Source organism: Poecile atricapillus, chromosome 2 (genome assembly GCF_030490865.1).
Source record: "Poecile atricapillus isolate bPoeAtr1 chromosome 2, bPoeAtr1.hap1, whole genome shotgun sequence".
Classification (NCBI taxonomy): domain Eukaryota; kingdom Metazoa; phylum Chordata; class Aves; order Passeriformes; family Paridae; genus Poecile; species Poecile atricapillus.
The window spans coordinates 153,070,952-153,098,126 of record NC_081250.1 but is presented as its reverse complement, the minus strand read 5'-3'; the positions used below and the strand labels follow the sequence as shown (position 1 = coordinate 153,098,126).

Below are 27,175 nucleotides of genomic sequence, written 5' to 3'. Positions count from 1 at the left end.
ATCCCAGTTCCCAGAGCACCCCCTGCCTCACTTTCCCCAGATTTCCCCCCATTTCCCATTCCCAGCTCCTTTTCCAAACCCAGTTCTCCCGGTTTCTCCCCATTTCCCAGCCCCATTTCTCCCGGTTTTCCCCCAATTTCCCAGCCCCATTTCTCCCGGTTTTTCCCCAATTTCCCATTTTCCCGTCCCCGCTCTCCCGTCCGGTCCCTTTCTCTGTCACCTCCCCCTGGCGCTCCGCCACCGCCACCGTCACAGCCATGGCGGCCACCGAGGGGACACCGGCGGGGACACCACCGGGGACCCTGGGGACACCGGGGACCTTGGGGACACCACCGGGGACCTTGGGGACAGCGGGGACCTTGGGGACACCACCGGGGACCTTGGGGACACCACCGGGGACACTGGCGGGGATCTTGGGGACAGCGGGGACACCACCGGGGACCTTGGGGACACCACCGGGGACCTTGGGGACAGCGGGGACCTTGGGGACACCACCGGGGACACCGGGAACACCGGGGACAGCGGGGACACCACCGGGAATCTTGGGGACACCGGGGACAGCGGGGACACCCCCGGGGATCTTGGGGACACCGGGGACAGCACCGGGGACCTTGGGGACACCAGGGGGGTCACCTGGGCCACCTGACCCCCCGCTGGTGTCCTCGGTGCTGTCCCCGGTGTCCCCTGACCCCCCTGGGGTGTCCCCGGAGGTGTCCCCGGGGGTGTCCCCGCTGTCCCCGGAGGTGTCCCCGGGGGTGTCCCCGGAGCCGTTCGTGCCACCCCTGGACTGCGGCGGTGATGACGCTCAGGCCGCGGGGCGGGAGCTGCCCCTGGTCCTGCGCCAGGTACCGGGAATGGCCCCCGGGATAACCGGGAATGGCCCCGGGAAAACCGGGAATGTCCCTCGGGAATGTCCCCGGGAAAACCGGGAATGTCCCTCGGGAATATCCCCGGGATCACCGGGAATGTCCCCTGGGATAACCGGGAATGGCCCCGGGAAAACCGGGAATGTCCCCCGGGATAACCGGGAATGTCCCCTGGGAATGTCCCCGGGATAAGCGGGAATGTCCCCGGGATAACCGGGAATGCCCCTCCGGGATAACCGGGAATGTCTCCCGGGATAACCGGGAATATCCCCTCGGGATAACCGGGAATGTCCCCTCGGGATAACCGGGAATGTCCCCTGGGATAACCGGGAATGCCCCTCCGGGATAACCGGGAATGTCCCCCGGGAACGTCCCCTCGGGATCACCGGGAATGTCCCCCCCGTGTCCCAAATCCTGAATTCTCCGTGTTCCCATTCCCAGATTTTGGCCGCCTGCGCTCTTCCCGAACTTTTGGAGTCTCCCGCTCTCCCCGAGGCCGTGCGGGACCGGGCCCGGAGCATCCTGCGGGAAATGGATTCCGGGAATATCGGTGGGAATGGCGATCCCAGAGGGATTCGGGATTATCCGGGAAGGGAAATGGATTCCGGGAATATCGGTGGGAATGGCGATCCCAGAGGGATTCGGGATTATCCGGGAAGGGAAATGGATTCCGGGAATATCGGTGGGAATGGCGATCCCAAAGGGATTCGGGAATATCTGGGAAGGGAAATGGATTCCGGGAATATCGGTGGGAATGGTGATCCCAAAGGGATTTGGGATTATCCGGGAAGGGAAATGGATTCCGGGAATATCGGTGGGAATGGCGATCCCAGAGGGATTCGGGATTATTCGGGAAGGGAAATGGATTCCGGGCATATCGGTGGGAATGGCGATCCCAAAGGGATTCGAGGCTGATCCCATTGGATTTGGGATCGATCCCATGGGATTTGTGCTGATCCCATTGGATTTGGGATATTGAGGGATTTGAGGCTGATCCTGCTGGGTTTGGGATCCCGTTGGATTTGGGGCCATTCCCATGGGATTTGGGGTCAATCCCACTGGATTTGGGGCTAATCCCACTGGATTTGGGATTCCATTGGATTTGGGGCCAATCCCTCTGGATTTGGGGCCGATCCCACTGGATTTGAGGCCAATCCCACGGGATTTGGGATTCCACTGGATTTGGGGTTTATCCCATTGGATTTGGGGTCGATCCCATGGGATTTGTGCTGATCCCATTGGATTTGGGATATTGAGGGATTTGAGGCTGATCCTGCTGGGTTTGGGATCCCGTTGGATTTGGGGCCGATCCCTTTGGATTTGGGGCCAATCCCTCTGCATTTGGGGCTGATCCCACTGGATTTGGGATTCCATTGGATTTGTGGCTAATCCCATGGGATTTGGGGTCAATCCCACTGCATTTGGGGCCAATCCCTTTGGATTTGGGGCCGATCCCGTGGGATTTGGGGCTGATCCCTCTGGATTTGGGGCCGATCCCGTGGGATTTGGGGCTGATCCCGTGGGATTTCCGTGCGATCCCGCTGGATCCGAGGCCGATCCCGTTGCCGCAGGGGGATACAACCACGAGCACCGATCCCACGGCGTTCCCGGCAGGATCTCCCGGTTCCTGGAATTCCGGGATGGATTCCCCTGCCATCCCGGGAACATCATCCTGTGCAGCGGCACCGCCACCATGATCCCGGTGAGAGAGCGGGAACGGGATCGGGATCGGGAACGGGAACGGGATATGGGAGTGGGATATGGGAATGGGATATGGGATATGGGATATGGGAATGGGATATGGGATATGGGATATGGGATATGGGATATGGGATATGGGAGTGGGATATGGGATATGGGATATGGGATATGGGATATGGGATATGGGATATGGGATATGGGGTGTGGGATATGGGATATGGGATATGGGATATGGGATATGGGATATGGGATATGGGAATGGGATATGGGATATGGGATATGGGATATGGGATGTGGGAATGGGATATGGGATATGGGATATGGGATATGGGATATGGGATATGGGAATGGGATATGGGATATGGGATATGGGATATGGGATATGGGATATGGGATATGGGATATGGGAGTGGGATATGGGATATGGGAGTGGGATATGGGATATGGGATATGGGAGTGGGATATGGGAATGGGATATGGGATATGGGATATGGGAGTGGGATATGGGAATGGGATATGGGATATGGGATATGGGATATGGGATATGGGATATGGGACCAAAAACTGGGAATGGGGACTCCAAACAGGGAATGGGGCCCCCAGCCCAGATCCTGTTATCCCAATACCGGTTACTCGTTATCCCGTTATCCCATCGTTACCCTGTTATCCCATTATTCTGTTATCCCGTTATCCCGTTATTATCCCGTTGTTATCCCATTATTACCCCGTCATTATCCCATTATCCTGTTATTATCCCATTGTTATCCCGTTATTATCCCATTGTTATCCCGTTATTATCCCATTATTATCCCGTTATTATCCCGTTATTATCCCATTATTATCCCATTGTTATCCCATTGTTATTCCATTGTTATCCCATTATTACCCCGTCATTATCCCATTATCCCGTTATTATCCCGTTATTATCCCATTGTTATCCCGTTATTATCCCGTTATTATCCCGTTATTATCCCGTTATTATCCCGTTATTATCCCGTTATTATCCCATTATTATCCCATTGTTATCCCATTGTTATCCCATTATTTTCCCGTTATTATCCCATTATTTTCCCATTATTATCCCGTTATTGTCCCGTTATTATCCCGTTATTATCCCGTTATTTTCCTGTTATTATCCCGTTATTATCCCATTATTATCCCGTTATTATCCCGTTGTTTTCCCATTGTTATCCCGTTATTATCCCGTTATTATCCCGTTATTATCCCATTGTTATCCCGTTATTATCCCGTTATTATCCCATTATTATCCCGTTATTATCCCGTTATTATCCCATTATTATCCCGTTATTATCCCGTTATTTTCCCGTTATTTTCCCGTTATTATCCCGCTATTATCCCATTGTTTTCCCATTGTTTTTATCCCATTCCCAGTTCGTGCTGTCTCTGTTCTCGCTGCCTCCCCCGGCCCTTCCCGCGGGGGTTCTGGTACCGGTTCCGGGCCCGCCGGTTCTCCGGGAGGCCGCGCTGCTGGCGGGGGCGGTTCCGGTTCCGTACGCGCTCTCCGAGCCCCGGGGTTGGGTCCCGGACGAGGCCGCGCTGCTCCGGGAGCTGCGGGGGGCGCGGGGCCGGTGCCGCCCGCGGGTTCTGTGCGTGGTCAATCCCGGGGACCCCACCGGTGAGTCCGGGCATTCCCGGGAATTCCCGTCCCCTGCCTCAGTTTCCCTTCTGGGATCCCGTTATTCCCATCCCCTGCCTCAGTTTACCTGCGGGATCCGGGTATTCCCGTCCCCTGCCTCAGTTTCCCCTCTGGGATCCGGTTATTCTCATCCCGTGCCTCGGTTTCCCCTTTGGATCCGGTTATTTACACCCCGTGCCTCAGTTTACCTGCGGGATCTAGTTATTCCCGTCCCGTGCCTCAGTTTCCCTTTGGGATCCGGTTGTTCCCCTCCCCTGCCTCAGTTTCCCCCTGGGTTCCGGTTATTCCCGTCCCCTGCCTCAGTTTCCCTTCTGGGTTCTGGTAATTCCCATCCCGTGCCTCAGTTTACCTCTGGGATCCGGTTATTCCCGTCCCGTGCCTCAGTTTCCCCATTTGGATCCAGTTATTCTCATCCCATGCCTCAGTTTCCCCTCTGGGATCCAGTTAGTCCCATCCTCTGCCTCAGTTTCCCCTCTGGGATCCGGTTATTCCCGTCCCCTGCCTCAGTTTACCTGCGGTATCCGGGTATTTCAATCCTGAGCCTCAGTTTCCCTTTGGAATCCGGTTGTTCCCCTCCCCTGCCTCAGTTTCCCCTCTGGGATCCGGTTATTCCCCTCCCGTGCCTCAGTTTCCCTCTGGGATCCGGTTATTCCCGTCCCCTGACTCAGTTTCCCCTTTGGATCCGGTTATTTACACCCCGTGCCTCAGTTTCCCTCTGGGTTCGGGTTATTCCCGTCCCCTGCCTCAGTTTCCCTTCTGGGTTCTGGTAATTCCCATCCCGTGCCTCAGTTTCCCCTCTGGGATCCCGTTATTCCTGTCCCCGTGCCTCAGTTTCCCCTTTGGATCCGGTTATTTCCGTCCCGTGCCTCAGTTTACCTGCGGGATCCGAGTAGTCCCGTCCCCTGCCTCAGTTTTCCCCCGGGCCGTGCCTCAGTTTCCCCCCCGACCGTGCCTCAGTTTCCCTGGGACCGTGCCTCAGTTCCCCCCAGACCGTGCCTCAGTTTCCCTCCGAACCCTCCCCCCCCCCCCCCCCTCGGGCCGTGCCTCAGTTTCCCCGGGACCGTGCCTCAGTTTCCCCCAGGCCAGGTGCTGAGCCGGGAGCTCCTGGCGGGGCTCGCGCGCCTGGCGGCCGAGGAGGGGCTGCTGCTGCTGGGCCACGAGGTGAGGGAATGGCGGGAATTCCATCGGGAATGGCGGGAATTCCATCGGGAATGGCGGGAATTCCATCGGGAACGGTCGGGAATGAGCGGGAATGGGCGGGAATTCCTTTGGGAATGTTCGGGTATGTTCGGGAGTTCCCTCGGGAATGTTCGGGAATATTCGGGAATGGTCGGCAATGGTCGGCAATGGTCGGCAATGGTCGGGAGTTCCTTCAGAAATGTTCGGGAATGGTCGGGAATTCCATCGGGAATGTTCGGGAATGGTCGGGAATGGTCGGGAATGGTCGGGAGTTCCTTCGGGAATGGTCGGGAATGGGCGGGAATTCCACCGGGAATGGGCGGGAATGGGACCGATTTTTTGGGAACACCTGGAGGATTTTTTTGGGAATGTTTGGAGGATTTTTTTGGGGAATTCCCGGAGGAATTTTTTGGGAATTCCAAGAGGAATTTTTGGGAATTCCCAGAGAATTTTTTGGGAATACCCAGGGGATTTTTTTGGAAATGTTTGGAGGATTTTTTTTAGGAATTCCCAGAGGAATTTTTGGGAATTCCTGAAGGATTTTTTGGGAATGTCCAGAGGATTTTTTTGGAATGTGTGGAGGATTTTTTTGGGGAATGTTTGGAGGATTTTTTGGGAATTCCCGGAGGATTTTTTGGGAATTCCTGGAGGAATTTTTGGGAATTTCTGGAGGATTTTTTGATAATTCCCGGATGATTTTTTGGGAATTCCCAGAGGATTTTTTTGGAATTTCGAGAGGATTTTTTGGGAACACCTGGAGGATTTTTTTGGGAATTCCCAGAGGAATTTTGGGAATTCCCGGAGGAATTTTTGGAAATTCCTGGAGGATTTTTTGGGAAGGTTTGGAGAATTTTTTGGGAACTCCCGGAGGATTTTTTTTTTGAATGTGTGGAGGATTTTTTTTGTGAATTCCTGAAGGATTTTTTTGGCAATTCCTGGAGGATGTTTGGGAATTCCTGGAGGATTTTTTGGGAATTCCCGGAGGATTTTTTTGGGGAATGTTTGAGAATTTTTTGGGAATGTTTGGAGGATTTTTTGGGAATACCCTGAGGATTTTTTGGGAATGTGTGTAGGATTTTTTGGGAATTCCCAGAGGATTTTTTTGGGAATTCCTAAAGGGTTTTTTGGCAACACCTGGCGGATTTTTTGGGAATTCCTGGAGGATTTTTTGGGAATACCCAGGGGATTTTTTGGGAATACCCAGGGGATTTTTTTGGAAATGTCTGGAGGATTTTTTTGGGGAATTCCCAGAGGAATTTTTGGGAATTCCTGAAGGATTTTTTTGGGAATGTCCGGAGGATTTTTTTGGAATGTGTGGAGGATTTTTTTTGGGGAATGTTTGGAGGATTTTTTGGGAATTCCTGGAGGAATTTTTGGGAATTTCTGGAGGATTTTTTGATAATTCCCGGATGATTTTTTGGGAATTCCCAGAGGATTTTTTTGGAATTTTGAGAGGATTTTTTGGGAACACCTGGAGGATTTTTTGGGAATTCCTGGAGGAATTTTTGGGAATTCCTGGAGGATTTTTTGATAATTCCCGGATGATTTTTTGGGAATTCCCAGAGGATTTTTTGGGAATTCCTGGAGGAATTTTTGGGAATTCCTGAAGGATTTTTTGGGAATGTCCGGAGGATTTTTTTGGAATGTGTGGAGGATTTTTTTGGGGAATGTTTGGAGGATTTTTTGGGAATTCCCGGAGGATTTTTTGGGAATTCCTGGAGGAATTTTTGGGAATTTCTGGAGGATTTTTTGATAATTCCCGGATGATTTTTTGGGAATTCCCAGAGGATTTTTTGGGAATTCCTGGAGGAATTTTTGGGAATTCCTGAAGGATTTTTTGGGAATGTCCGGAGGATTTTTTTGGAATGTGTGGAGGATTTTTTTGGGGAATGTTTGGAGGATTTTTTGGGAATTCCCGGAGGATTTTTTGGGAATTCCTGGAGGAATTTTTGGGAATTTCTGGAGGATTTTTTGATAATTCCCGGATGATTTTTTGGGAATTCCCAGAGGATTTTTTGGGAATTCCCAGAGGATTTTTTGGGAACACCTGGAGGATTTTTTGGGAATTCCTGGAGGAATTTTTGGGAATTTCTGGAGGATTTTTTGATAATTCCCGGATGATTTTTTGGGAATTCCCAGAGGATTTTTTTTGAATTTCGAGAGGATTTTTTGGGAACACCTGGAGGATTTTTTGAGAATTCCCAGAGGAATTTTGGGAATTCCCGGAGGAATTTTTGGAAATTCCTGGAGGATTTTTTGGGAAGGTTTGGAGAATTTTTTGGGAACTCCCGGAGGATTTTTTTTTTGAATGTGTGGAGGATTTTTTTTGTGAATTCCTGAAGGATTTTTTTGGCAATTCCTGGAGGATGTTTGGGAATTCCTGGAGGATTTTTTGGGAATTCCCGGAGGATTTTTTTGGGGAATGTTTGAGAATTTTTTGGGAATGTTTGGAGGATTTTTTGGGAATACCCTGAGGATTTTTTGGGAATGTGTGTAGGATTTTTTGGGAATTCCCAGAGGATTTTTTTGGGAATTCCTAAAGGGTTTTTTGGCAACACCTGGCGGATTTTTTGGGAATTCCTGGAGGATTTTTTGGGAATACCCAGGGGATTTTTTGGGAATACCCAGGGGATTTTTTTGGAAATGTCTGGAGGATTTTTTTGGGGAATTCCCAGAGGAATTTTTGGGAATTCCTGAAGGATTTTTTTGGGAATGTCCGGAGGATTTTTTTGGAATGTGTGGAGGATTTTTTTTGGGGAATGTTTGGAGGATTTTTTGGGAATTCCTGGAGGAATTTTTGGGAATTTCTGGAGGATTTTTTGATAATTCCCGGATGATTTTTTGGGAATTCCCAGAGGATTTTTTTGGAATTTTGAGAGGATTTTTTGGGAACACCTGGAGGATTTTTTGGGAATTCCTGGAGGAATTTTTGGGAATTCCTGGAGGATTTTTTGATAATTCCCGGATGATTTTTTGGGAATTCCCAGAGGATTTTTTGGGAATTCCTGGAGGAATTTTTGGGAATTCCTGAAGGATTTTTTGGGAATGTCCGGAGGATTTTTTTGGAATGTGTGGAGGATTTTTTTGGGGAATGTTTGGAGGATTTTTTGGGAATTCCCGGAGGATTTTTTGGGAATTCCTGGAGGAATTTTTGGGAATTTCTGGAGGATTTTTTGATAATTCCCGGATGATTTTTTGGGAATTCCCAGAGGATTTTTTGGGAATTCCCAGAGGATTTTTTGGGAACACCTGGAGGATTTTTTGGGAATTCCTGGAGGAATTTTTGGGAATTTCTGGAGGATTTTTTGATAATTCCCGGATGATTTTTTGGGAATTCCCAGAGGATTTTTTTTGAATTTCGAGAGGATTTTTTGGGAACACCTGGAGGATTTTTTGAGAATTCCTGAAGGATTTTTTGGCAATGCCTGAAGGATTTTTTTGGAATTCCCGGAGGATTTTTTGGGAATGTTTGGAGGATTTTTGGGGAATTCCTTGAGGATTTTTTTTGAGTTTTGAGAGGATTTTTTGGGAACACCCAGAGGAATTTTTGGGAATTCCTGGAGGAATTTTTGGGAATTCCCAGTGGATTTTTGGGAATGTTTTCCAGGTGCAGCAGGAGCGAGCCTTTGATCCCGAGCGTCCGTTCCTGTCCCTGCGGCGAGTCCTGGCCCAGCTGGGGCCACCCCTGGCCACGAGCGTCCAACTGATCTCCTTCCACTCCCTGCGGTGCGGAACCGCCGGAATAACGGGAAAAACAATGGGAATAATGGGAAAAACAACGGGAATAATGGGAAAAACAACGGGAATAATGGGAAAAACAACGGGAATGACAATGGGAATAATGAGAAAAACAATGGGAATAACAGCGGGAATAACAGGAAAAACAATGGGAATAATCAATGGGAATATTCAATGGGTAAAAACAACGGGAATATTCAGTGGGAATGATGGGAATTCAACGGGAAAAACAGCGGGAATGATGGGAAAAACAACGGGAATGACAATGGGAATAATGAGAAAAACAATGGGAATAACAGCGGGAATAACAGGAAAAACAACGGGAATATTCAATGGGAATATTCAATGGGAAAAAACAATGGGAATATTCAATGGGGAAAAAACAATGGGAATATTCAATGGGAATATGCAATGGGAATAACGGGAATTCAATGGGAATAACAGCAGGAATAATGGGAAAAACAGTGGGAAAAACAACGGGAATATTCAGTGGGAATAACAGGGAAAACAACGGGAATAACAGCAGGAAAAACAATGGGAATGACAGGGATAACAACGGGAATAACAATGGGAAAAACAATGGGAATAACAATGGGAATGACGGGAGTGACAACGGGAATGACAGCAGGAATAACGGGAAAAACAATGGGAAAAACAGTGGGAAAAACAATGGGAATATTCAATGGGAATAACAGGAAAAACAACGGGAATATTCAATGGGAATAATAGTGGGAATAACGGGAAAAACAATGGGAAAAACAAAGGGAATATTCAATGGGAATAACGGGAATTCAACGGGAATAACAGTGGGAATAACGGGAAAAACAACAGGAAAACAACAGGAAAAACAATGGGAATGACGGGAAAAACAACGGGAATATTCAATGGGAATAATGGGAAAAACAACGGGAATAACGGGAATAACAATGGGAATAACAATGGGAATAACAACGGGAATAATGGGAATTCAACGGGAATGATGGGAAAAACAATGGGAATATTCAATGGGAATAACGGGAATTCAATGGGAATAACAGCGGGAATAATGGGAAAAACAATAGGAATAAGAGCGGGAATGACAATGGGAATGACGGGAATGACAACGGGAATTCAACGGGAATGACGGGAAAAACAATGGGAATAAACAATGGGAATAGCAACGGGAATAATGGGAAAAAACAACAGGAATAACAACAGGAAAAACAATGGGAATGATGGGAATGACGGGAATTCAATGGGAATAACAATGGGAAAAACAGCGGGAGTAACAATGGGAATTCAATGGGAATGACAATGGGAATAACAGCGGAAATAACAACGGGAATTCAATGGGAATGACAATGGGAATGACGGGAATAACAGTGGGAATAATGGGAAAAACAACAGGAAAAACAATGGAAATGACGGGAATGACAACGGGAATGACAATGGGAATAACAAGGGGAATAACAGGAAAAACAATGGGAATTCAACGGGAATAACAATGTGAATGATGGGAATGATGGGAATTCAATAACAACAGGAATAACAACGGGAATATTCAATGGGAATGACAATGGGAATAACAATGGGAATAATGGGAACATTCAACGGGATTAATGGGAATAACAGGAATATTGAATGGGAATAACAGTGGGAATGACAATGGGAATAATGGGAACATTCAACGGGATTAATGGGAATAACAGGAATATTGAATGGGAATAACAGTGGGAATGACAATGGGAATAATGGGAACATTCAACGGGAATGATGGGAATTCGACGGGAATATTCAACAGGGATTTGGGGGATTTGGGGAATTTTGGGATTGGGATGGAAGGGGGTGAGGGAACAGTGGCGGTGCCCCAGGAGCAGATTCCAGGTGGGAATTTTGGAGCTGGAATTTTGGGAATTTTGGGAATACTGGGAATTTTGGGAATGGTGTGGAAGGGCGTGAGGGAACAGCAGTGGTTCCCCAGGACCTGATTCCAGGTGGGATTCCTGGAGCTGGAATTTTGAGAAAAAACCGGGAAGGCCTCAAATTCCGGGAATGAATTTTGGGAATGAACGAATTTCGGGAATGAATGTTGGGAATTCCGGTGCCGCAGGAGCGGATTCCGGGTGGGATTCCTGGAGCTGGTGAACGTGGAGCCGCGGCTCCGGCGGCCGTTCCAGCTGGCTCAATCCATCCCCCGGCCCTGCGTTCCCGGCCGGATCCTGCTGGATCTGCTCCTGGAGCCGCCGGATCAGCGGGATCCCATCCGCAGGGAGCTGGAAAAGGTGCTGGGAGAGAGGCCTGGGCTTGGGATTCTGCGGGTCCCGGAAATCCCATAAATCCCAAAAATCCCATAAATCCCAAAAATCCCATCCCGTAAATCCCAAAAAACCCATAAATCCCCTAAATCCCGTAAATCCCATCCCATAAATCCCATAAATCCCGTAAATCCCATAAATCCCATCCCATCCCCTAAATCCCATAAGTCCCATAAATCCCATAAAATCCCCGAAATCCCATAAATCCAAAAAATCCCCTAAATCCCATAAATCCTGTAAATCGCAGAAATCCCAAAAATCCCATAAATCCCATAAATCCCATAAATCCCGGAAATCCCGTAAATCCCAAAAATCCCATAAATCCCGTAAATCCAGTAAATCCCGGAAATCCCGTAAATCCCCAAAATCCCATAAATCCCATAAATCCCCCAAATCCCGTAAATCCCAAAAATCCCATAAATCCCATAAATCCCGTAAATTCAGTAAATCCCGGAAATCCTGTAAATCCCAGAAATCCCAGTAATCCCCAAAATCCTGTAAATCCCATAAATCCCAAAAATCCCCGAAATCCCATAAATCCAAAAAATCCCCTAAATCCCCTAAATCCTGTAAATCCCATAAATCCCCAAAATCTCGTAAATCCCAAAAATCCCATAAATCCCGTAAATCCAGTAAATCCCGGAAATCCTGTAAATCCCATAAATCCCCAAAATCTCGTAAATCCCAAAAATCCCATAAATCCCGTAAATACAGTAAATCCCGGAAATCCTTTAAATCCCATAAATCCCATAAATCTCGGAAATCCCATAAATCCCATCCCATTCCCTAAATCCCATCAATCCCAAAAATCTGGTAAATCTCAAAAATCCCATAAATCCCAGAAATCACATAAATTTCCTAAATCCCATCCCATTCCCTAAATCCCATAAATCCTGTAAATCCCATAAATCCTGTAAATCCCATAAATCCTGTAAATCCCATAAATCCCATAAATCCCATAAATCCCATAAATCCTGTAAATCCCGTAAATCCCATAAATCCCATAAATCCTGTAAATCCCATAAATCCTGTAAATCCCATAAATCCTGTAAATCCCGTAAATCCCATAAATCCCATAAATCCCATAAATCCCGTAAATCCCATCCCATAAATCCCATCAAATCCCCGAAATCCCATAAATCCCATAAATCCCGGAAATCCCGTAAATCTGAAAAATCCCGGAAATCCCATAAATCCCGGAAATCCCATAAATTCCCTAAATCCCATAAATCACATAAATCCCATCCCAGAAATCCCGTAAATCCGAAAAATCCCCAAAATCCCATAAATCCCCAAAAATCCCCCAAATCCAAAAAAATCCTGTAAATCCCATAAATTCCATAAATCCCGTAAATCCAAAAAATCCCCAAAATCCCATAAATCCCATCCCATAAACTGCATAAATCCCCTAAATCCCCTAAATCCCATAAGTCCCAAAAATCCCATAAATCCCGGAAATGCCATAAATCCTGTAAATCCCAAAAATACCATAAATCCCGTAAATGCCCTAAATCCCATAAACCCCATAAAATCTGAAAAATCCCATAAATTCTCAAAATACCGTAAATCCCAAAAATCCCCTAAATCCCTGAAATCCCAGAAATCCCCTAAATCCGAAAAATCACGGAAATCCCATAAATCCTGGAAATCCCCTAAATCCCATAAATCCCCCAAATCCCGTAAATCCCAAAAATCCCCTAAATCCCATAAATCAAAAAAATCCCCTAAATCCCCTAAATCCCAAAAATCCCCAAAATCCCGTAAATCCCCAAAATCCCATAAATCCCAAAAATCCCATAAATCCCATAAATCCCGTAAATCCAGCAAATCCCGGAAATCCTGTAAATCCCATCCCATTCCCTAAATCCCATCAATCCCAAAAATCTGGTAAATATCAAAAATCCCATAAATCCCGGAAATCCCATAAATTTCCTAAATCCCATCCCATTCCCTAAATCCCATAAATCCCCAAAATCCCGGAAATCCTGTAAATCCCATAAATCCCGTAAATCCCAAAAATCCCATAAATCCCATAAATCCTGTAAATCCTGTAAATCCCGTAAATCCCATAAATCCCATAAATCCTCAAAATCCAAAAAATCCCGTAAATCCCATAAATCCCAAAAATCCCAAAAATCCCATAAATCCTATAAATCCCGTAAATCCCATCCCATAAATCCCATAAATCCCATAAATCCCATAAATCCCATAAATCCCATCCCATAAATCCCATTAATCCCATTATCCCGTTATCCCGGTTTTCCAGCACCGCCAGGATCTGCTCCGGGACCTGGCCTGCAACGCCTGGTGGCTGCGGCGGGAGCTGGATCCTGTTATCCCATTAATCCCATTTATCCCGTTATCCCGTAAATCCTATTATCACGTTATCCCGTTAATCCCGTTATCCCGTTAATCCCGGTATCCCGGTATCCCGTTAATCCCGGTATCCCGTTAATCCCATTATCCCATTATCCCGTTATCCCGGTTTTCCAGCACCGCCGGGATCTGCTCCAGGACCTGGCCTCCAATGCCCGGCGGATGCAGCGGGAGCTGGATCCCATTACCCCGTTAATCCCGTTATCCCATTGATCCCGTTATCCCGTTATCCCAGTTTCCTGTTATCCCGTTATCCCATTAATCCAGTTAATCCCATTATCCCATAAATCCTGTTAATCCCATTATCCCGTTTTTCCACCCCCAGCACCGCCGGGATCTGCTCTGGGACCTGGCCTCCAACAGCGGGCGGGTGCGGTGGGAGCTGGATCCCGTTATCCCGTTATCCCATTGATCCCATTAATCCCATTATCCCGTTATCCCGTTAATCCCATAAATCCCATTAATCCCATTTATCCCGTTATCCCGGTTTTCCAGCACCGCCGGGATCTGCTCCAGGACCTGGCCTCCAACGCCCGGCTGCTGCAGCGGGAACTGGATCCCGTTATCCTGTTATCCTGTTATCCCATTGATCCCGTTATCCCGTTAATCCCATAAATCCTGTTATCCCGTTATCCAAATTTCCCGTTAATCCCGTTATCCCGTTAATCCCGTTAATCCCGTTATCCCGGTTTTCCAGCACCGCCGGGATCTGCTCCAGGACATGGCCTCCAACGCCCGGCGGCTGCAGCGGGAGCTGGATCCCGTTAATCCCGTTATCCCGTTAATCCCGTTATCCCGTTATCCCGTTAATCCCATTATCCCGTTTTTCCATCCCCAGCACCGCCGGGATCTGCTCCAGGACCTGGCCTCCAACGCCTGGCGGGTGCAGCGGGAGCTGGATCCCATTACCCTGTCAATCCCGTTATCCCATTGATCCCGTTATCCCGTTATCCCAGTTTCCCGTTAATCCCGTTATCCCGTTAATCCCGTTATCCCGTTATCCCATTATCCCGTTATCCTGTTATCCCGTTAATCCCGTTATCCCGTTATCCCATTATCCCGTTATCCCGTTATCCCGTTAATCCCATTATCCCGTTTTTCCATCCCCAGCACCGCCGGGATCTGCTCCAGGACCTGGCCTCCAACGCCCGGCTGCTGCAGCGGGAGCTCGGCCGCGCCCCCGGGATCCGCTGCCACCCCCCGGCCGCGGGACCCCGCGCGTTCCCCCGGCTCCGGATCCCCGAACGGGCCCGGAACCGAGCCAGGGTGAGAGACAGGGGACACGGACAGGGGACACCGGGGACACGGACAGGGGACACAGCGGGGACAGCGGGGACACAGAGGGGACAGGGACAGGGGACACCGGGGACAGGGACACCGGGGACACAGCGGGCCCGGCACCGAGCCAGGGTGAGAGACAGGGGACACAGAGGGGACACCGGGGACAGGGACAGGGGAAAGGGACAGGGACAGGGGACACCGGGGACACAGCGGGGACAGGGGACAGGGACAGGGGACACCGGGGACACAGCGGGAACAGGGGACACTGGGGACACAGCGGGACAGGGACAGGGACCGGGGACACCGGGGACAGGGACAGGGACACAGGGACACCGCGGGGACACAGCGAGCCCGGAACAGAGCCAGAGAGCGGGGACATAGAAGGGACAGGGACACAGCGGGAACACAGCGGGGACACAGCGGGGACACAGCGGGGACACAGCGGGGACACGGGGACAGAGTGAGAGCGGGGACACGGAGGGGACACAGCGGGACAGGGACACAGCGGGGACACAACGGGAGGGGACAGGGACAGACCGAGGGGACAGAGACACATTGGGACAGGGACAGAGCCAGGGTGAGCGCGGGGACACAGCGGGGACACGGACAGGGACACTGGGGACATGGCGGGGATGGGGACAGGGACAGGGACACGGGACAGGGGACAGGGGACAGGGACAGGGGACAGCGACAGGGACAGGGACAGGGACAGGGGACAGGGACAGGGGACAGGGACAGGGACAGGGACAGGGACAGGGACAGGGACAGGGGACAGGGACAGGGGCAGGGACAGGGACAGGGGACAGGGACAGGGACAGGGGACAGGGACAGGGACACTGGGGACAGGGACAGGGACAGGGGACAGGGGCAGGGACAGGGACAGGGGACAGGGACAGGGACAGGGACAGGGGCAGGGACAGGGACAGGGGACAGGGACAGGGACAGGGGACAGGGACAGGGACACTGGGGACAGGGACAGGGACAGGGGACAGGGGCAGGGACAGAGGACAGGGACAGGGACAGGGACGGGGACAGGGGACAGGGACAGACCGAGGGGACAGGGACAGGGGACAGGGACAGATCGAGGGGACAGGGACAGGGGACAGGGACGGGGACAGGGACAGGGGACAGGGACAGGGACAGATCGAGGGAACAGGGACAGGGGACAGGGACAGGGACAGGGACAGGGACACACCGGGAGCCACAGGAGCGGGTCTCGGAATGGGGGAGAGCGGGAGCGGGGACACGGCCCTGGCGGGTGGGGGGTGCTGGGACATGGGGACATCGTGGGGACAGCTGGGGACACCCCGGGGACACCTTGAGGACACCTTGAGGACACCCTGGGGACACTTCGGGGCCAGCCCGTGTCCCCTCGGTGTCCCGTCGCTGTCCCCTCAGTGTCACCTGCTGTCCCCAGGGTGTCCCCAGGGTGTCCCCTGCTGTCCCCTCATGTCACACCTCCCGTGTCCCTTTGGGGCAGGAGTTGGGGCTCGAGCCCGACGCGTTTCTGTGCCGGGAGCTGCGGGAGGCGACGGGAGTGGAGCTGGAACCGGGGAGCGGCTTCGGGATGAGCGGGGACAGCGGCCACGTGGGGTACGGGGACATTGAGGGGACATTGGGGACACCCTGGGGACATTGGGGACATTGGGGACACTGAGGGGACATTGGGGACACCCTGGGGACATTGGGGACATGGGAGTGGAGCTGGAACCGGGGAGCGGCTTCGGGATGAGCGGGGACAGCGGCCACGTGGGGTATGGGGACATTGAGGGGACATTGGGGACACCCTGGGGACACTGAGGCGACATTGGGGACATTGGGGACATTGGGGACATTGGGGACACGGGAGTGGAGCTGGAACCGGGGAGCGGCTTCGGGATGAGCGGGGACAGCGGCCATGTGGGGTACGGGGACACCCTGGGGACACCCTGGGGACATTGGGGACACTGAGGGGACATTGGGGACACCCTGGGGACATTGGGGACATTGGGGACACGGGAGTGGAGCTGGAACCGGGGAGCGGCTTCGGGATGAGCGGGGACAGCGGCCACGTGGGGTACGGGGACACTGGGGACACTGGGGACACCCTGGGGACACTGAGGGGACATTGGGGACACCCTGGGGACACTGGGGACACCCTGGGGACACTGAGGGGACATTGGGGACACCTCGGGGACATTGGGAGGACACTTGAAGGGGTGGGGGTTGGTTTGGGCTGGGGGTTGGTGTTGGATTTTGGGATTTGGGGATTTTGGGCTGTTGGATTTTGGGCTTGTTGGAATTTTGGGGTGTGGGATTTTGGGATGTTGGGTGTTGGGATTTTGGGGTGTTTGGTGTAGGATTTTGGGGTGTTGGGTTTTTGGGATGTTGGGTGTTGGGATTTTGGGATTGTTGGAATTTTGGGGTGTAGGATTTTGGGGTGTTGGGTGTTGGGATTTTGGGATTGTTGGAATTTTGGGGTGTCAGGATTTTGGGATGTCGGGTGCTGGGATTTTTGGGGTGTTGGGTGTGGGATTTTGGGGTGTTGGGTGTGAAATTTTGGGATGTCGGGTGTTGGGATTTTGGGATATTGAGTGTTGGGATTTTGGGATTGTTAGAATTTTGATTTTGGGATTGTTGGAATTTTGGGAATGTTGGGATTTTGGGGTGTTGGGATTTTGGGGTGTTGGGATTTTGGGATGTTTGCCTTGTTGGACGTTGGGATTTGGGGACGTTGGAATCCTGGGATGTTGAGAGTTTGGAATGCCGGGACACCGGGATTTTGGGGTGCTGGGACTTGGGGATTTGAGGATTTGGTGACTGAGATTTGGGGATTTGGGATTTTTAGGATTTGGTGACTCTGGGATTTGGGATTTTTGGGATTTGGGGACTCTGGGATTTGGGATTTGGTGACTGAGATTTGGGGATTTGAGGATTTGAGAATTTGGAGATTCGGGATTTGAGGATTTGGTGATGCTGGGATTTGAGGATTTGGGGATTTGGGATTTGAGAATTTGGAACTTTTGGGATTTGGTGACTCTGGGATTTGAGGATTTGGGATTTTTGGGATTTGGTGACTCTGAGATTTGAGGATTTCTGGGATTTGATGACTCTGGGATTTGGGGACTTCGGGATTTGAGGATTTGGCAACTCGGATTTAAGGATTTGGGGATTTGGGGACTCTGGGAATTGGGATTTGAGGATTTGGGATTTTTGGGATTTGGTGACTGGGATTTGGGGACTCTGGGATTTGGGATTTTTGGGATTTGGTGACTGAGATTTAAGGATTTGGGGATTTGGGATTTGTTGTCTCTGGGATTTGTGGATTTTGGGGATTTGGTGATTTGGTGATTGGGATTTGGGATTTGGGAATTTGGGATTTGGTGACTGAGATTTGGGATTTGGGAATTTGGGATTTGGGGATTTGGTGACTCTGGGATTTGTGGATTTTGGGATTTGGGGATTGGGATTTGGGAATTTGGGATTTGGTGACTGAGATTTGGGGACTTGGGGATTTGAGGATTTGGGATTTTTGGGATTTGGTGACTGAGATTTGGGATTTGGGGGTTTGGGATTTTTGGGATTTGGTGACTGAAATTTGGGGATTTGGTGACGCTGGGAATTGGGATTTGAGGATTTGGGATTTGAGAATTTGGGATTTTTGGGATTTGGGATTTGAGAATTTTGGGATTTGGTGACTGGGATTTTTGGGATTTTGGGATTTGCTGACTCTGGGATTTGGGGATTTTGGGATTTTGTGACTGAGATTTGGAGATTTGGGGATTTGGGGATTTGGTGACTCTGGGATTTGGGATTTTTGGGATTTGGTGACTCTGGGATTTGGGATTCGGTGACTGAGATTTGGGGATTTGAGAATTTGGAGATTTGGGATTTGAGGATTTGGGGATTTGGGATTTGAGGATTTGGGATTTTTGGGATTTGGGATTTTTGGGATTTGGGATTTGGGGATTTGGTGACTGGGATTTGGGATTTAAGGATTTGGGATTTGAGGATTTGGGATTTTTGGGATTTGGGGACTCTGGAATTTGTGGATTTGGTGACTCTGGGATTTTGGGGATTTGGGATTTGGTGACTGAGATTTGGGGATTTGGGATTTTGGGGATTTGGGATTTGGTGACCCTGGGATTTGAGGATTTTTGGGATTTGGTGACTGAGATTTGGGGATTTGGTGATGCTGGGATTTGAGATTTTTGGGATTTGGCGGCTCTGGGATTTGGGGATTTGGGATTTGAGGATTTGGGGACTCTGGGATTTGGGATTTGGGGATTTGGGATTTGAGGATTTGGGATTTTTGGGATTTGGGGATTTGGGATTTGGTGACTCTGGGATTTGGTGACTCTGGGATTTGGGATTTTTGGGATTTGGTGACTGAGATTTAAGGATTTGGGGATTTGGAATTTGTTGTCTCTGGGATTTGTGGATTTTGGGATTTGGTGACTGAGATTTGGGATTTGGGGGTTTGGGATTTTTGGGATTTGGTGACTGAAATTTGGGGATTTGGTGACGCTGGGAATTGGGATTTGAGGATTTGGGATTTGAGAATTTGGGATTTTTGGGATTTGGGATTTGAGAATTTTGGGATTTGGTGACTGGGATTTTTGGGATTTTGGGATTTGCTGACTCTGGCATTTGGGGATTTTGGGATTTTGTGACTGAGATTTGGAGATTTGAGGATTTGGGGATTTGGTGACGCTGGGATTTGGGATTTGAGGATTTGGGATTTTTGGGATTTGGTGACTCTGGGATTTGGGATTTTTGGGATTTGGTGACTCTGGGATTTGGGATTTTTGGGATTTGGTGACTCTGGGATTTGGGATTTGGTGACTGAGATTTGGGGATTTGAGGATTTGAGAATTTGGAGATTTGGGATTTGAGGATTTGGTGATGCTGGGATTTGAGGATTTGGGGATTTGGGATTTGAGGATTTGGGATTTTTGGGATTTGGGGACTCTGGAATTTGTGGATTTGGTGACTCTGGGATTTTGGGGATTTGGGATTTGGTGACTGAGATTTGGGGATTTGGGATTTTGGGGATTTGGGATTTGGTGACCCTGGGATTTGAGGATTTTTGGGATTTGGCGGCTCTGGGATTTGGGGATTTGGGATTTGAGGATTTGGGGACTCTGGGATTTTGGATTTTTGGGATTTGGTGACTCTGGGATTTGGTGACTCTGGGATTTGGGATTTTTGCGATTTGGTGACTGAGATTTAAGGATTTGGGGATTTGGAATTTGTTGTCTCTGGGATTTGTGGATTTTGGGATTTGGGGATTGGGATTTGGGATTTGGGAATTTGGGATTTGGTGACTGAGATTTGGGGATTTGAGGATTTGGGATTTTTGGGATTTGGTGACTGAGATTTGGGATTTGGTGACGCTGGGAATTGGGATTTGAGGATTTGGGATTTGAGAATTTGGGATTTTTGGGATTTGGGATTTGAGAATTTTGGGATTTGGTGACTGGGATTTTTGGGATTTTGGGATTTGCTGACTCTGGGATTTGGGGATTTTGGGATTTTGTGACTGAGATTTGGGGATTTGGGATTTTTAGGATTTGGTGACTCTGGGATTTGGGATTTTTGGGATTTGCTGACTCTGGAATTTGGGATTTGGTGACTGAGATTTGGGGATTTGAGGATTTGAGAATTTGGAGATTCGGGATTTGAGGATTTGGTGATACAGGGATTTGAGGATTTGGGGATTTGGGATTTGAGAATTTGGAATTTTTGGGATTTGGTGACTCTGGGATTTGAGGATTTGGGATTTTTGGGATTTGGTGACTGAGATTTGAGGATTTCTGGGATTTGGTGACTGGGATTTGGGGACTTCGGGATTTGAGGATTTGGTGACTCGGATTTAAGGATTTGGGGATTTGGGGACTCTGGGATTTGGGATTTGAGGATTTGGGATTTTTGGGATTTGGTGACTCTGGGATTTGGTGACTCTGGGATTTGGGATTTTTGGGATTTGGTGACTGAGATTTAAGGATTTGGGGATTTGGAATTTGTTGTCTCTGGGATTTGTGGATTTTGGGATTTGGGGATTTGGTGATTGGGATTTGGGATTTGGGAATTTGGGATTTGGTGACTGAGATTTGGGGATTTGGGGATTTGAGGATTTGGGATTTTTGGGATTTGGTGACTGAAATTTGGGGATTTGGTGATGCTGGGGATTGGGATTTGAGGATTTAGGATTTGAGAATTTGGGATTTTTGGGATTTGGGATTTGAGAATTTTGGGATTTGGTGACTGGGATTTTTGGGATTTTGGGATTTGCTGACTCTGGGATTTGGGGATTTTGTGACTGAGATTTGGAGATTTGAGGATTTGGGGATTTGGTGACGCTGGGAATTGGGATTTGAGGATTTGGGATTTTTGGGATTTGGTGACTCTGGGATTTGGGATTTGGTGACTCTGGGATTTGGGATTTGGTGACTGAGATTTGGGGATTTGAGGATTTGAGAATTTGGAGATTTGGGATTTGAGGATTTGGGGATTTGGGATTTGAGGATTTGGGATTTGGGGACTCTGGAATTTGTGGATTTGGTGACTCTGGGATTTTTGGGATTTGGGATTTGGTGACTGAGATTTGGGGATTTGGGATTTTGGGGATTTTGGGGATTTGGTGACTCTGGGATTTGGGATTTGCTGACTCTGGGATTTGGGGATTTTGTGACTGAGATTTGGAGATTTGAGGATTTGGGGATTTGGTGACGCTGGGATTTGGGATTTTTTGGGATTTGGTGACTCTGGGATTTGGGATTTTGTGACTCTGGGATTCGGGGATTTTTGGGGTTTGGTGACTCTGAAATTTGGGATTTGCTGACTCTGGGATTTGGGATTTTTGGGATTTGGTGACTCTGAAATTTGGGATTTGGTGACTCTGGGATTTGGGATTTGGTGACTGAGATTTGGGGATTTGAGAATTTGGAGATTTGGGATTTGAGGATTTGGGGATTTGGGGATTCTGGAATTTGTGGATTTGGTGACTCTGGGATTTTGGGGATTTTGGGGATTTGGTGACTCTGGGATTCGGGGATTTTGGGGATTTGGTGACTCTGGGATTTTGGGGATTTTTGGGATTTGGTGACTCTGAAATTTGGGATTTGCTGACTCTGGGATTTGGGGATTTTTGGGATTTGGTGACTCAGGAATTCGTGGAATTTTGGGATTTATTTCTGGGGCCGTTCCCAGGCTGTCGCTGCTGCTGCCGCCGCCGGCTCTGGAGCGAGCGCTGCTGCTCCTGCGCCGCTTCCACGCCCAATTCCTGCGGGAATTCTCCTGAGCCGGAACCTTCCGGAAGCCGAATTCCCACCGGGATTCCCCGGGACCTGGAAAAACTTGGGAATTCCGACAAAATTCCTGATTTTATTTTGAGTCTCGTGTGGGATTTGGGGTCCGGGAGTGGATTTGGGAATTTTTTTGGGAATTTTTGGGAATTCATGATTAGATTTTTTTTTGGATTTGCAATTTTTTTGGGGATCTGGGAATTTTGGGAATCTGGGGTTGGATTTTTGGGAATTTGGGAATCTGGGATTGGATTTTTGGGAATTCCGACAAAATTCCTGATTTTATTTTGAGTCTCGTGTGGGATTTGGGGTCTGGGGTTGGATTTGGGAATTTTTTTGGGAATTTTTGGGAATTCAGAATTAGATTTTTTTTGGATTTGCAATTTTTTTGGGGATCTGGGAATTTTGGGAATCTGGGGTTGGATTTTTGGGAATTCCGACAAAATTCCTGATTTTATTTTGAGTCTCATGTGGGATTTGGGGTCTGGGGTTGGGATTTGGGACTTTTTTTGGGAATTTTTGGGAATCTGGGATTGGATTTGGGAATTTTTTTTTGAATTTTGGGAATTCAGGATTGGATTCTTTTGGATTTGTGATTTTTTTGGGAATCTGGGGTTGGATTTTTGGGAATTTTTTGAGGAATATTTGGGAATTCAGGATTAGATCTTTTTTGGATTTGCAATTTCTTTGGGAACCTGGGAATTTTGGGAATCTGGGGTTGGATTTTTGGGAATATTTTGGGGATTTTTGGGAATTCAGGATTGGATTTTTTTTTTATTTGCATTTTTTTTTGGGAATCTGGGATTGGAATTTTGGGAATTCCAACAAAATTCCTGATTTTATTTTGAGTCTCATGTGGGATTTGGGGTCTGGGAGTGGATTTGGGAATTTTTTTGGGAATTTTTGGGAATTCAGGATTGGATTTGGGAATTCAGGATTGGATTTTTTGGATTTGCAAGTTTTTGGAATCTGGGGTTGGATTTTTGGGAATTTGGGAATCTGGGATTGGATTTTTGGGGAATCTGGGATTGGATTTGGGAATTCTTTGGGGAATTTTTGGGAATCTTGAATTCCCAAAAATTTGATTTGGGAATTCAGGATTGGATTCTTTTGGATTTGCAATTTTTTTGGGAATCTGGGAATTTTGGGAATCTGGGGTCGGATTTTTGGGAATTTGGGAATCTGGGATTGGATTTGGGAATTTTTTTTTGAATTTTGGGAATTCAGGATTGGATTCTTTTGGATTTGTGATTTTTTTGGGAATCTGGGGTTGGAGTTTTGGGAATTTTTTGAGGAATATTTGGGAATTCAGGATTAGATTTTTTTTTGGATTTGCAATTTCTTTGGGAACCTGGGAATTTTGGGAATCTGGGGTTGGATTTTTGGGAATTTTCTGGGAATTTTTGGGAATTCAGGATTGGATTTTTTTTTTTATTTGCATTTTTTTTGGGAATCTGGGGTTGGATTTTTGGGAATTCTGACAAAATTCCTGATTTTTTTTGAGTGTCGTGTGGGATTTGGGATCTGGGATTGGATTTGGGAATTTTTTTGGGAATTTTTGGGAATTCAGGATTGGATTTGGGAATTCAGGATCGGATTTTTTGGATTTGCAACTTTTTGGAATCTGGGGTTGGAGTTTTGGGAATTTGGGAATCTGGGATTGGATTTTTGGGGAATCTGGGATTGGATTTGGGAATTCTTTGGGGAATTTTTGGGAATCTTGAATTCCCAAAAATTTGATTTGGGAATTCAGGATTGGATTCTTTTGGATTTGCAATTTTTTTGGAAATCTGGGGTTGAATTTTTGGGAATTTTCTGGGGATCGTTGGGAATTCAGGATGGGGTTTTTTGGATTTGCAACTTTTTGGAATCTGGGATTGGATTTTTGGGAATTCCAACAAAATTCCTGATTTTATTTTGAGTCTCATGTGGGATTTGGGGTCCGGGAGTGGATTTGGGAATTTTTTTGGGAATTTTTGGGAATTCATGATTAGATTTTTTTTTGGATTTGCAATTTTTTTGGGGATCTGGGAATTTTGGGAATCTGGGGTTGGATTTTTGGGAATTTGGGAATCTGGGATTGGATTTTTGGGAATTCTGACAAAATTCCTGATTTTTTTTGAGTCTTGTGTGGGATTTGGGAATCTGGGAATTTATTTGGCAACTTTTGGGAATTCAGGATTGGATTTGGGAATTCAGGATCAGATTTTTTGGGTTTGCGTTTTTTTAGGGAATCTGGGGTTGGATTTTTGGGGAATCCGGGAGCGGATTTGGGAATTTTTTTGGGAATTTTTGGGAATCTGAATTCCCAAAAATTTGATTTGGGAATTCAGGATTGGATTCTTTTGAATTTGCAATTTTTTTGGAAATCTGGGGTTGAATTTTTGGGAATTTTCTGGGAATTTTTGGGAATTCAGGATGGGGTTTTTTGGATTTGCAACTTTTTGGAATGTGGGATTGGAATTTTGGGAATTCCAACAAAATTCCTGATTTTATTTTGAGTCTTGTGTGGGATTTGGGGTCTGGGATTGGATTTGGGAATTTTTTTGGGAATTTTTGGGAATTCAGAATTGGATTTGGGAATTCAGGATCGGATTTTTTGGGTTTGCAATTTTTTTGGAAATCTGGGTTTGGATTTTTGGGAATTTTCTGGGGATTTTTGGGAATTCAGGATGGGTTTCTTTTTTGATTTGTGACATTTTTTGGGAATCTGGGCTTGAATTTTTGGGAATTTTTTGGTAATTTTTGGTAATTCAGGATAGGATTTTTTTGGATTTGCAAATTTTTGGAATCTGGGTTTGGATTTTTGGGAATTTTTTTGGAAATTTTTGGGAATTCAGGATTGGATTTGGGAATTTAGGATCGGAATTTTTTTTGATTTGCATTTTTTTTTGGAATCTGAGAATTCTGGGAATCTGGGGTTGGAGTTTTTGGAAATTTTTTGGGAACCTGGGGTTGGATTTTTGGGAATTCTGGGATTTGGATTTAGGAAATTTTAGGGAATTTGGGGGAAATTGGGGAATTCTGGAAAAAATTTGGGAAATTTTAAGGAAATTTGACAGAAAATGGGGAAAAAATTGGGGGAAAATTTGGATTTTGGGAGCTTGGGAAAGAGATTGAGAATCTGGGATTGGGAATTTGGGAATTCCAACAAAATTCCAGATTTTATTTTGAATCTCATGGATTTGGGGGCTGGGATTGGATTTTTTGGGAATTTGGGAATCTGGGACTGGATTTTAATGGTTTGGGATTGGGAATTTGGGAAACTGGGATGGGATTTTGGAATTTTTTTTTGGAATTTTGGGATTTTTGATAAAATTGAGGGATCAAATCCCCTTTTCCAGGAACTCCAAATATTTCTTCCGGGACCAGATTTCCTTTTCCGGGGATCAAATCCAAATTTTTGGGAATAAAATTCCTTTTTCAAATAAAAAAGTCTTTTTTTTCCAGGGATAAATCAAATTTCCAGGACCAAATTCTTAAAGAAATCCAAGGATTTCTCCAGTTTTTTTTTTGGCATCTAAATTTTTTCCCTATTATTTTTTTGGGAAGAGAACTCTGGGATCAGAATCCAAGGATTTTTCCTGTTTTTTAGGATTTTCCCCATTTTTTTAGGAATTTTCTCAATTTTTTTAGGATTTTTCCCCATTTTTTGCAGGACTTTTCCCCAATTTTTTAGGATTTTCCCCATTTTATTTTTAGGATTTTTCCTGGTTTTTTTCAGGATTTTCTCCCCTTTTTTTTTTTTTCTCCAGGATTTTTTCCATTTTTTTAGGATTTTCCCATTTTTTTGAGGATTTTCCCCATTTTTTTAGGATTTTTCCTGGTTTCTTTTTTTATTTTTTCCTGTTTTTTTAGGATTTTTTCCTTTTTTTTATTTTTTTTAGGATTTTCCCAAATTTTTTCGGATTTTCCCATTTTTTTTCGGATTTTCCCCATTTATTTTTAGGACTTTTCCTAATATTTTTTAAAGAGTTTTCCCATTTTTCAAAGATTTTCCCCCTTTTTTTTAAGGATTTTTCCCAGGTTTTTTTTAGGACTTCTCCCAGTTTTTTTAGGACTTTTCCCTTTTTTTTTTTTTTCAGGATTTTTCCATTTTTTTCAGGATTGTCCAATTTTTTCCAGCATTTTCCCCATTTTTTTAAGGATTTTCCCTTTTTTTTTATGATTTTTCCTGGTTTTTTTTAGGACTTTTCCCACTTTTTTTTTTTTTTTAGATTTTTCCCATTTTTTTTAAGGATTTTCCCAATTTTTTTTAGGACTTCCATTTTTTTTAGGAGTTTTCCCCATTTTTTTTTTAGTATTTTTCCCTTTTTCAAGATTTTCCCCATTTTTTTTAGCATTTTCCCAAGTTTTGTTCAAGATTTTTCCCATTTTTTAAAAGACTTTCCCGTTTTTTGGTTTTTTTTTTCAGGATTTTTCCTGGTTTTTTTAGGACTTTTTCCTTTTTTTTTAGGGTTTTCCCCATTTTTGTTTTTTTAGGATTTTTCCTAATTATTTATCAGGATTTCCCCATTTTTTTCAGCATTTTCCCCATTTGTTTAAGGCTTTTCCCTCCTTTTTTTCCCTACAATTTTTCCTGGTTTTTTTTTTATGACTTTTCCCTCTTTTTAAGAATTTTTCCCTTTTTTTTTTAAAGAATTTTCCCAATTTTTTTAATGATTTTTCCCATTTTTTTTTTAGGATTTTCCCATTTTTTTTAGCATTTTTCCCAAATTTTTTTCAGGATTTTTCCCCTTTTCTTTTCAGGATTTTCCCCTTTTTTTTTTAATTTCCCCCATTTTTCAATAACTTTTT

The 27,175-nt window shown here is 46.6% G+C and overlaps 1 protein-coding gene across 6 annotated transcripts; it reads left to right on the top strand.

Moving 5' to 3' along the window:
- The first annotated feature begins 240 nt into the window (after window positions 1-240).
- Window positions 241-25,891, top strand: LOC131575080 (alanine aminotransferase 1-like). Of its 6 annotated transcripts, XR_009276688.1 has the most exons (11): window positions 241-845; window positions 1,308-1,416; window positions 2,438-2,568; window positions 3,960-4,203; window positions 5,306-5,385; window positions 9,011-9,129; window positions 11,231-11,402; window positions 14,922-15,077; window positions 22,284-22,485; window positions 24,015-24,753; window positions 25,282-25,891. XR_009276688.1 is itself a non-coding variant. In XM_058830060.1 (10 exons), exons 1-10 carry the CDS (start codon window positions 258-260, stop codon window positions 22,372-22,374), a joined length of 1,803 nt encoding a protein of 600 aa, XP_058686043.1. In that variant the 5' UTR covers window positions 241-257; the 3' UTR covers window positions 22,375-22,460. The 6 variants fall into 6 exon arrangements, 5 of the variants coding, with proteins under 5 accessions (XP_058686043.1, XP_058686044.1, XP_058686045.1 ...); XM_058830060.1 differs by lacking the exons at window positions 24,015-24,753; window positions 25,282-25,891 and adding an exon at window positions 16,573-16,685 and having other exon boundaries at window positions 22,284-22,460; XM_058830061.1 differs by lacking the exons at window positions 24,015-24,753; window positions 25,282-25,891 and having other exon boundaries at window positions 22,284-22,808.
- The last annotated feature ends 1,284 nt before the right edge of the window (window positions 25,892-27,175 follow it).

Excerpts from the sequence above, each read along its gene's own strand:
- LOC131575080 (XM_058830058.1), top strand. The coding sequence starts at position 258 with ATGGCGGCCACCGAGGGGACACCGGCGGGGACACCACCGGGGACCCTG. Across the intron at positions 846-1,307 it reads TGCCCCTGGTCCTGCGCCAG|ATTTTGGCCGCCTGCGCTCT; the intron begins GTACCGGGAATG and ends TCCCATTCCCAG. Across the intron at positions 2,569-3,959 it reads GCACCGCCACCATGATCCCG|TTCGTGCTGTCTCTGTTCTC; the intron begins GTGAGAGAGCGG and ends TCCCATTCCCAG.